At 54.6% G+C, this 11,129-nt stretch overlaps 1 protein-coding gene across 4 annotated transcripts in view; it reads left to right on the forward strand.

The window, feature by feature from the left end:
• Positions 1 to 7,581, forward strand: part of KCNQ4 (potassium voltage-gated channel subfamily Q member 4) — a gene marked incomplete at its 5' end in the record, with an annotated part of 54,009 nt that extends 46,428 nt beyond the window's left edge. For all 4 annotated transcript variants that reach the window (XM_082616155.1, XM_082616156.1, XM_082616157.1 and 1 more), the window contains 4 exons: positions 1,616 to 1,715; positions 3,905 to 4,036; positions 6,526 to 6,655; positions 7,231 to 7,581. In XM_082616155.1, the coding sequence (XP_082472281.1) occupies positions 1,616 to 1,715; positions 3,905 to 4,036; positions 6,526 to 6,655; positions 7,231 to 7,443 (575 nt within the window). In that variant the 3' untranslated portion in view covers positions 7,444 to 7,581. The remainder of the gene's footprint in view (positions 1 to 1,615; positions 1,716 to 3,904; positions 4,037 to 6,525; positions 6,656 to 7,230) is intronic.
• Between the last annotated feature and the right edge of the window lie 3,548 nt (positions 7,582 to 11,129).

Consider the following 11,129-nt stretch of genomic DNA (forward strand, 5'->3'; position numbering starts at 1 on the left):
TCTTTGGGCACCAGTCTTCTGGTCTGTAAAATGGGCATCATAATACCTGCTTTGCTGATGCTCCAGACAGTTTGAGAATCAGAGGAGAATGTAGAGGTGGCATTTGGTAGTGGTTAGGAGCACAGACCTTAGAGCCAGGCTGCCTGGGTTTGAATCCTGGCTTTGTCACTTATCTTGGGCAGGTAACCTAATCTCCCTGGGCCTCATTTTCCACATCTGTAAAATGGGGACAAGAAGCATATCTACTTCCTAGGATTGTTGTGAGGATTAAATGAGATTATCCACAGTAGGTGAACAGAAGAGTTCTGGAATATAGTAGGTGCCCAAGAAAAGCTAGAAGTATTATAAACATGCTCTGGAAGGAGCAGGAAGCCATCCTTGCTGAACTGGGCCCTGTGTACAGCCCCATGCTGGATTATCTCGTTTACTTCTCTCAACCCTGGGAAGTAGGGTCTGTCTCTATCCCCATTTTATGGATGTGGAGACTGAGCTCTCTCAGCTAGTGAGTGGTAGAGCGGGTATCCTCAACCACGTCTGTCCAGCTCCATGGTCCACACTCCCCACCCTGGCCCTCTTCGCCAGCCAGGCCTGGGGATGTGAGGCTGTGAACCTGGTGGGGTTGCTTTTAACTGGTTAGAGAGGTCCCTTTTTTGAGTTCGAGCTCTGCTCGTGACTTGCACCGTGACCTAGGTAGGATACTGCCCCTTTCTGTGCCTCTGTGTCTTCTTCTGGAAAACAAGAGGGTTGGACCAAGTCCCCTGGAAGACTTCTCCCAGCTTTGACCTGCTTCAGGGCCCTGGGTGGGAAAAGGAGTTGGGGGGGTAGACAAGGATGGAGGTCGGGGACGGGAACCTCGGAGGGAGGGGACCCAGCCATGCTGCCTCTGTCCGTGCTGTATCAGCCCCCAACATGCTGCTGGCTGAGCACTTGGACAGCCCTTTCCTGGAAAGTTACAGAACCCCACAAACCAGTCTTTGGGAGGTGCTGGAAGTTTGGGCATGGCTGGTGCCCGGGGCCTCCTCTTCCCTGCCAAGAAGCTGCCTGGCCTCCTGCCCCTCCTGCCCCTGTGAGGCCAGGATAGCATTACCTGTCTGTGCAGTGCAGGGCACCAGCCTCGGAGAAGCTGTTTCTCTCATGGGGGTGGGAGAGAGCATGACTTGGTTTAGGGGCTTCGTCAGTAGCAGAGCTGGGGGTGGGACCCAGTCCCTTGATTCGCTCCTGGCTGAAGGGTGAGGCTGTGTGCTCAGTTATGTGCAGAGACCTCAAGCCCCTTGTATTTGGCGCTCGCTGGCCTGCGTGGTGGGACAGGTGGGACTTCCTCTAGGGCTGTGTGCAGTTTACCCCGGGCCAGACCAGATGTGCCCTAAAGCAGCTCCTGCCCACCAGCCACCAGGCAGATGTTTACACGGGGCAGATGGGCATGCAGCAAACTGAGGTTTTCACTCTGGGTAGGACAGCTGGGGGGGCCAGAACCTGGTCTGCTCTGTGCCCCCAGGAAGGTTCTGGGCCCTTCCTGAGGCTCTGTCTCCCTCTCCATACCTCTAAGGGTGGTGGTAGGGGTTGAAAATGGCCCCTTCTGCTGCCACCACCTATCTCCCTACCCCTGACTTTTCAGAGGGCCCCTCGGAGGAAGTGGCAGAGGAGAAGAGCTACCAGTGTGAACTCACAGTGGACGACGTCATGCCCGCTGTGAAGACGGTCATCCGCTCTGTCAGGTGAGCCTGAGGCTGGAGGTGGGCCACCCACTGCTGCTCCCCATCTGGGGCCTGCCCTCATGGCCAGGCCTGGCCTAGCTCCCAGCACGCCAGCTGCTGCCTGCCTGGTACCCTCAGTGGAAGGTGGGTGGGGTGGAGAGGTGGCATATGGCTCCCAGCAGGGTTTGCGCAGACTCATCGTGTCTGGACGGCTGGCCGGGTGGGGCGGTGGGCACCGCTGCCCATCACGGTCTCTCTGCTCACACCTGCGGTGTCCTCTCTGCTTCTCTCCCCTTCCTCTCTCTTACTTTATGTCAGGCTCTCTTCTCTTTATTTCTCTCTCCCTAGCTGGTATCGGCATCTGCCTGTTTCTCCCTGGGTCTCTGTCTTACATGCAGTTTTGCTCCATCTCTGTGTCTCAGTCTCATCCTCCTCTTGCCTCTGTGACTCAGACTTACTGTCTCTCCTTGGGTGTCTTGACCTCTGCCTGTCTGTTTTCCCCAGGACTTCCTCCAGAGCAGTGTTTTTCAAACCACAGGTCACAAAAGTTTGAAATCAACTCAGTGAAATCAATTTAGTGGGCCATGGTCAACATTAAAAAAAAAAGAATAGAAAGTATCAGAGTGCATCCCTCATAGTAAGAATAAAAACATTTATGAAACTTCTATTTCAGTTGTGTGTGTGCATGTGTGTGTGTGTGCGCGCGTGTGTGTATACTAGCTTCTGTAAACTGTATTTCTTATGGTGGGTCTTGGTCAAAAAGTTTGAAGGCCCCTGCCCTACTGGCTTTACTGGCTGTCTCCCTCAACAATTCAGGGGCGGCCAGAGTCTCCTGAGCCCTTTAGCCGTACAGCCAGGGATCTGGCCCCAAGCTCCTTGGAATGGAGTTCTGGCCTAGTCTCTGTCTCCACCCTGCCACTCCAGCTTCACCCCTAGGCCTTCTAGGCTCACCCTCTCTCCTCCCTGCCTCATGCACTTGCCTAACCCTTTTAAATCAGAGTCAGCTGGACACCCTCCTCCCAGAGAGTCTGAGGCCTCTCCCCACCTGCTTTTTACACATCCTGTCTCTCCCCTCCAAGTACCCAGCTTCTGGAACACAACGCCTGCGCTGCCCTCTGGCTCAGGTCAGCTCTCTTTGACGCCTCACACCCAGCATGCCCCAATCCTGTTCCTCCTCCCATGTCCCCATGTCAGGCAGTGGCACCGCCATCCACCTGGTGCCCAAGCCACGGGAGTCATGCTGGACTGAGACTCAGAAGCCTTTCAGTCCTCTCTCCTGCACTGCTCAGAGCTGTCCTGTGTCTCCACCCCACTGCCCTCTCCCAGCTCTTCCCCTGCAGTGGGTCTTCCCACCCGGGACTCTGCCCGTCCGGGGCATCCTCCACACAGGCGTGCAGAGGATGGTTATGCTGAAGCAGAGGAAGCCACATGGCCGTCCCCACTTCCCCGACCTCCCAGGGCCCAGTCGCTGCCGGGGATTCAAAGCTCTTCCGAGTACCCCCCCGGGCCCCGCCACACATACACACACCTCTCCTGCCTCCCATGGATTAACCCCTTTCCTTCACATCCTGTTCCAGCTACTCTGAACTGACTCTCACTCACACATCTCCTTGCCTGTCTGTGTCCAGAAAGCCTCCCTTCACTCCCCTCCTCTTGCCCTGGGACTGCACAGTATCACTCTTAAGACTTGTCCCCTGACCTCCCCACCCAAGCTCTCCCTTCTCATGGTCCCCAGTCCTCTTTCTGCATTCCTTGACATGACCCTTGTCACCCCATAATTGTCTGTGTCCTCTCCGTCTCCCACCCCAGACCAGTGTTCCTGAGGCCAGGGATTGGATCTGATGCCCTTTTGGGTGCCCAGGGTCCAGCACAGCATTGCTAACAGGCATATGCAAAAATGTCTTCCCCTAAGCTGTCATCAGCAACAGTGTTCACAGATAGATGCCTACCTTGTGTCCCACCCAGCAGAGAGAAACCAGGCCCAGTCCCTGCCCTCCCAGGTGACTGCAGATACAGGCACATTAAAGAATACCAAACAAACTTAGGGGTCCGGGGCAGGAGCGCGGTGGGTAGGTAGGCAGGCTGGACACCCAGCAGTGGCTGTTTGCGGTGGCCCAAGCAGGAGCTGCCCTCGTGCTGGACAAGGTAGCAAAGGACGGACAGGGGGCTGGAAAAGAATCCCTGTCCTCTGAGACCCCCTCCCCCGACAGGATCCTGAAGTTCCTGGTAGCCAAAAGGAAATTCAAGGAGACGCTACGACCATACGACGTGAAGGACGTCATCGAGCAGTACTCAGCAGGGCACCTGGACATGCTGGGCCGGATCAAGAGTCTGCAGGCCCGGTGGGTGAGCCGGCCTCCGACGGGGGAGGGGGGCAGGGCGGCCGCGGCACCAACCCCCGCACAAGGTCTGCAGGAGCCTCTATGCCGGTGCCCGACGGAGCACCGAGCGCCCCCTAGGGGCCGCTGCGGGAGCTGGAGTTTCTGGCCTGCAGCGCGCTGCAGCCAGAGCCCGCACCTGTTATTGAACCTGAAGAAACGCCAAGCCGCAGGTCCTCCCTGCGAACCCTACTGACCTGCTTGCCTCGGGAACGTCTTTAGATGACTGTTTTCTGGTCCTGAAGTAACAGGCTTAAGATAATCAGTGACTTCCCATCTCCTAAGGGAATTGGCAAATTGTCCTCAATGCTGCTCACCTCTTCCCTCTGGAATCCTCCAGCACCTCTTCTCTCCACCCAGCTTATAGGTAGATTCTCACACCAAGACCCCGATCACCTACAACTCGCCCTTTTCCTCTTGTGGCTTGCATTCTCACTGCCCATTCATTTGTTCTCTCAAGAAATAGTTATTGGGTACTTATTGTTACTTACCAGACAGTGGGGATATGGTAGAAAGCAAATGGCTCCTCCCTCATGGAGCTTTCATGCCAGCGGAAGGAGAACAGATGATAGTAAGTGAAACTAGAATATGTCAGATGATGATAAAGGCTAAGGAGAAAAATAAGGGTTAGGATGTTGGGATTTGTGATTTTTAAATAGGCGAGAAGGTGACATTTGAGAAAAAAAAATTGAAGGTGAGGCAAACAGTCCCATGGTTGTTTAAATAGAGAGTTTCCAGAGGTAACAGCAAGTGCAAAGGGTTTGAGATGGGCAGGTGCCTGGGGTGATGATTTAGGAACAGCAAGCAGGCCAGTGCACCTGTCCTGGCATGAGGGAAGCAGGAGATGAGGTTAGAAAGCTGATGGCACTTAGACTATATAAAGCCGTGTAGGCCACTGCAAAGATGTTGGCGTTCATCAGAGTAAGATGCAAGCATTGGAGGGCCTTGAGCAAAGGACTGATGAAATCTGAGGTATATTTTAAAAGGATCACCCTGGATGCTGTGTTGAGAATGGCCTATAAGGGGCTAGGGTGGAAGCAGGGAGACCAGTGGGGGAGCTACTTCAGACATCCAGGCAAGAGATGATGGGGACTTGGACCAGGTAGCAGCAGTTGAGGTGGGGAGAAATGGTCATATTCTCGATGTATTTTGAAGGTAGAGCGGACAGGGTTTTTGGACGGGGTGTAAGAGAAAAAAAGAGAGAGAGAGGGAGAGAATCAAGGATAAAGCCAAGGTTTAGGCTTGAGCAAGAGGAAAAAAGTTGCTGTTTACTGACATGGGGGAGGTCAATGAGTGGAGCAAGTTTTTTTTTTTTTTTTGCGGTACGCGGGCCTCTCACTGTTGTGGCCTCTCCCGTTGCGGAGCACAGGCCCCGGACGCGCAGGCCCAGCGGCCATGGCTCACGGGCCCAGCCACTCCGCGTCATGTGGGATCCTCCCGGACCGGGGCACGAACCCGTGTCCCCTGCATCGGCAGGCGGACTCTCAACCACTACGCCACCAGGGAAGCCCGAGTGGAGCAAGTTTTGATCAGGAAAGTTGGGACATGTTGGGTTTGTGATGCCCATCAGACATCTAAATGGAGTGTTATCTGGCGGAGGAGTGTGGAGTTCGGAGGAGAGGTGTAGGCTGGATATACAGATTTGGTGTTAACAGTGTATAGAGGAATTGAAAATCTGGAACTGAAGACATCAGTTAGCAAGTGAGAGTAAATAGAAAAAAAGAAGTCCCAGGAATGAGCCTTGGGTCCTGCAATGTTTAGAGGTTGTGGAGATAAAGGAGGAACCAGCAAAGGAGACTGAGAAGGAGCTGTGAGTGACGTAGGAGGAGAACTGGGCAAGGCTGATGTTTGGGAGTCCAGATGAAGAACATGCAGGAAGAAGGGGTGATCAGATGTGCTGAGCACTGCTAACAGGGCAAGTATAATGAGAATCAAATTTAACAACGTGAAGGTCATTTGGGAACTTTACAACAGTAGTTTTGGTGAAATGGTGGGAATGAAAGCCTGATTGGGGAGGTTTTGGAGAGGAAGGAAGGAGAGAAATTGAAGATAGAGGGTAGAGATAACACTTTCAAGAATTTTGCTATGAAGAGGAGTAGAAAAATAACGTGCATCCAGCTCCAGCCTTGTCCCCCTTATAACTCATATTTCCACTTTTGTCTCTCCCTCTACCCAGTCCACCGTTGCCTGCCTGTCCTCCCATCAGGCAGCTGTTTTACTTGTCATGCTTGCGTGTGGTGCCTTTGCTCGCCTGGTTGGAAAACCCTCAAAGCAGCGGCCGGGTACCTCCGTTTAACTCGGCCTCCATTTGGCAGATCAAACTGGCCCCTCCCTCAGATTGCCTGTTCTCACCTTGCAGGATGTCTCTCCCCTTTCAGCAGGCAAACTCGAATTCTTGTAGGAGAGAGTTGTGGCGAATGCCTGGGCCCTTTGACAGTTCCCTTTCCCCACAGGGTGGACCAGATTGTCGGCCGGGGCCCCGGGGACCGGAAGGCCCGGGAGAAGGGCGACAAAGGGCCCTCCGACACGGAGGCGGTGGATGAAATCAGTATGATGGGACGCGTGGTCAAGGTGGAGAAGCAGGTGAGTGTCGGAGGGAGTTTCGCTGGTGTGGTGGAGCTAGTCGTCGACCGAGAAGCTCTGGAAGGCCCCCGGGTCAAGCCCAAGGGAAGGGTGCGTTTCTCAGAGCAGCCCAGAGCACCCGCGGGTCAGGCATCCCCTGCCCGACCGACCCCGCCCCACAGATAAGCCCCGCCTCCCAGGAGGCCCGCCCACTCCTGCTAAACGACCCCGATAAACCCACCCTCTCCGGCCAAGCCCCGCCCTAGGATGCTAGCGTCTCAGATGAGCCCGTCGAAGTCCCACCTACTTCATTTGACCCCCCTCCTCACTTGTCTCTGTCGATCACCCGGACTATCCCAACCAATCGGAACTAAATTTCGTTCGTGGGGGGCGGGGCGGTGAATAAACCCCAGGTTCCCAGCTTCGTTCCGCCCTCCGGCCAAGCTCCGCCTTTCCTGTCGCACCCCCTCCCGGAGGAGCCGCGTCTCCCAGATGTGACCCTCCCCGGGCAAGCCCCGCCTCCCAGCCGCGTCCCGCCCCCAAGTCCCGCCTCCAGTCCCGGCCAGGCCCCGCTTCCAGCCGCGCCCCGCCCCCAGGTGCAGTCCATCGAGCACAAGCTGGACCTGCTGTTGGGCTTCTACTCGCGCTGCCTGCGCTCTGGCACCTCGGCCAGCCTGGGCACCGTGCAAGTGCCGCTCTTCGACCCCGACGTCACCTCCGACTACCACAGCCCTGTGGACCACGAGGACATCTCCGTCTCCGCACAGACGCTCAGCATCTCCCGCTCGGTCAGCACCAACATGGACTGAGGGGCTTCTCAGGGGCGGGGTAGCACACGGCCAGCCTCCTCGGCCTGGCGCTCGGACCCAACCTCTGAGGCCTCCGGACTCCTCTCTTACTTGAACTCGCTCCCTCGTGGGGAGAGAGGCTACACGCAGTATTGAGCTGCCTGGGTGGGCGAGATACCCGATGTGGGTGCCAGCGACCCGCCCCACCTCAGGAGCGTGAGATACCAGGCCGCACGGAGGGCAGCAGCGGCGGCTGTCCCGCGGCCTCTGGGCCCCCCAGTGCCCTGCCCGTTCCATCAAGGCCCGACACGGCCCGCCGGGCAAGGGCACTGCTCCGGGAGTGGGATCGGGGCGCTGGGGCCCTGGGCCCTGACTCAGCTTCCAGCTATGCAAGGTGAGGTCTTTGGCCCGCCCTTTGGACGGAGCAGGGAAGCCTTCCCGCCAAGTCCCCGCCCCACTTGGGGGTGGGCCCACGGTGCCCACACAGGTACCCACAAGCACAGGACCCTGCCGCAAGGCAGGTGGGCACCATATATGCAAACTATGTTAAATATGCAACTTTGGGGACCCCCATGGGGTCCCTCTGCCCCTCCCCCACTGGGAGATGGGCCCCCAGCAGTAGCTGGTCTCAGGCTGCTTGGCTATGACCCCCAACCCTGTTCTTTGGCTTATCAACTGCTCACCTCCCAGCATGGGGCCTGCTTCTTCCTTGCCTCCCAAAGGGCAGTGTCTGGGCCTTTCTTCCCATTTGCAGGTGTCCCCTCCCAGGGGCTCCCTCTTCCTGCCAATGTTCACTCCCCTCTGGCCCTAGACACCTTTGACAGCACAAGTTTCTGTGTTCTCCCCCCAACCTCCCATAGACAATGCTCCCACGGTCACACAAACATGTCCCTACAGTTTCCCCAGACATGCAGGAAGTCTCTCACACTCGCGCTGACACACACAATCACCCACACTTGGAGACTTGAGCACAGAGCCACTCAGCCTTTCCTGGGCCTCTGCAGCTGAGGCCAGTGGACTGGCCTTGCAGGGCAATGTCCACTCCTACCAACTACATCCAGGCAGGAGAGGGAGCTCTGACGTGACTCCAGGTCTCTAGAACGTTACCAGCTCCCCTTTCTCAAGAAGATCTACACCTCACAGGTCCAGGAGCCCTAACTGCTGCCTCTGCCTGCCCCCGAGGACCCTCCTTAGCGTCCCCACAGCACAACTCAGGCCTAGGCCTCTGGGGCCTGGACAGCACTGGAAAGACCACAGGCCCTTCCGCAGGGTGGTTATCAGGCCCACTTCCATCTAGGCTTGCCCTCTTCCTAGTACTCCCAGAGAGAATAATAAGCCATCTAGCGAGTACCATCTGTCAGGCACCAACTGTGCATACGGCGCTCACGTGCTCTGTTTCCCCTCCTTCCGTACTCCACTTCTCACTTCAGTTGGCAGCCCCCATACCGCATAAGCCCCTATCCACTCCAGGCCCCCAGCACCCCTTTGGTATCCCTACCCCTTTGTCCCTCGTCTGCAAAGCCAGTGCAGGTGGCAGGAGGGTGATGGGTAGTGGACCAATGGTGACCCTTTGTGGAGGGCACCAGGGAATAAGGGGCTCAGGCCCAGCTGCCTGCATCTCACGACTGGGGACCTGCATGCACCAGCACCAGGGCTGGGGTTGGATCTTGCTCAGCCCCATGGTGCCCAGCCTCTGCCCCCACGTAGCCTCTGCATGTGACCGTCATGCCCTGGATGGAGCCTATCCTGGCTCACCTCACCTGCACTGCACTGTCCCCAGAGAGCCACACCTCCGCCCCCTGAGAGACAGAGCTGTGGAGAGGGGCAGGAGAATGGGATTAGCCTATGACCAAAGGAGACTTGGGAAGAAGCCCTTCCTGCTTCCACGATCAAGGTTCCCCACCAACCCGGTTCTCGGATATGCAAGTACCTCACTTTGTTAACTTATTAACTTATTGATTTCATTAAAGTTTTCAGCAGGAGGTGGCTGGTCTTGGTTGTTCAGTGCCTGTGGCATGGGGCATCTGGTCTGGGGGTGGGGATAAGGAGATTTGGAAGGCAGCTATGCTCACCACTATACCACCAACGCTGCACAGGAGGACGAGGAGATTTGGATTAATCAGGACTCTTTTGGTTGTAAACAACAGAAATGCAGCACCATATGCCTTAAGTGGAAGGAAGGAAGGAAGGAAGGGGAGGGGGGGAGAAATTTATTGGCTCAGGGGATAGATTTGGCTTCATGCACAGCTAGATCTAGGTGCTTAAATGTGTCAGGGATCTCTCTTCTGTCTCAGCTCTCCTCTTAGGCAGGCTGACCTCTCAAGATGACCCCTGGCACTTCCAAATTTACTTTCTTTTGGTTTAGTGCCCCAGTGAAAAGTGAGTACCACTTTTCTCATAGTTTGTATCAGTCAGGGTCCCGTCAGAAAAACAGAAACTACACTAGGTTTTTCAACACAAAGACTTTACTATAGGGAATGGGTTACACTGATGTGGGTGGACTGTAAGAACAAACAGAAACACTGCAGGAAGCAGCTCCCACTCCTAAGGCAGGAGTACAGGGAAGAGGTTGGGACTAACAGAACCTGCAGGCTTGATAGGGGGAACCCTAAAGTGCTAGGGCTCAGAGGTCTGGAGAGGGGGTGCTGTCTGGCTGATGCTACTACCTCCTAGGGGACACAGTGAAGCTTGTCTGGGAGTACAGAAAAGTCGCCGAGGGCTGGGAGCAGCTGTGGCTACCAGGCTGTTGCCGATGAGGTTAGTAAGCAAAGGAAGAAGGAAAATCTCCACTCCTTCTGCCTTCCAGTGTTTCCCCAGTGTCCCTTGTTGTCAAAACTAGCTGACAAAGCTGATGTGGTTTGCAGAGTCCCAGCTCCAGCTTCACAGAGCAGAGTACAGAAGGCTGAATCTGGAATGAAAAGACAGTAGCTTCATAACTGGCACCACCCACCCCTTTGGACACTCAGTATCCACACACATCAATCCACACGTTTGAAACGTCCATCTAACAACTATCCTGAATACAAATGAAGAGACTCTAACTCACTCCCTGGAAATGAGAAAAACAAGTAGTCCCAACATCCAATAGATGTATCCAGCTCCAGGAGTTAGTCACTGAATCCATTAGAGTGATGTTAATTACTCTAATTCAGTCACAGTTGCACCTGCAACTGAAGAGTAAAGTTAGCAATTGCTTACAATCTGAAAATAATAAGGGAAAAGGAGAGGGGAGGGGAAAAAAGCACTTAATATCACATGCACACACACGCACACACGCGCACACACACACACACACCAAGCAAAGAAGAACATATGCCTAGCTGCATTAGACCTCCTGGTAACTGATCACAGTGTCATGGTTGTTAGATGCATAGATACATAGATAGATACATAGATACATTCAATTGAGTAGATGTTTCTCTTTATATATTATATATATTTCACTAATTGAGTGAATATGTGTATATATATATATATATATATATATATATATATATAGACTTCTTTCTTCCACTGTCCTTCTATGTTCCCTTTGCCCTCACAAGGATCTCAGCTAGTTGGAGTTTGTTACATGGTGGAGTGACCCAAATAATCATTCCTGAAGGGTCTGAAGCTTCAGTGGTCCTGCACAGTTTTGGGTGCCATAGCTTTTTTTTTTATTTTTTTATTTTTTATTTTTGGCTGTGTTGGGTCTTCGTTTCTGTGCA

Source organism: Mesoplodon mirus (assembly GCF_964341445.2).
Source record: "Mesoplodon mirus genome assembly, chromosome: 3".
Lineage (NCBI taxonomy): Eukaryota > Metazoa > Chordata > Mammalia > Artiodactyla > Ziphiidae > Mesoplodon > Mesoplodon mirus.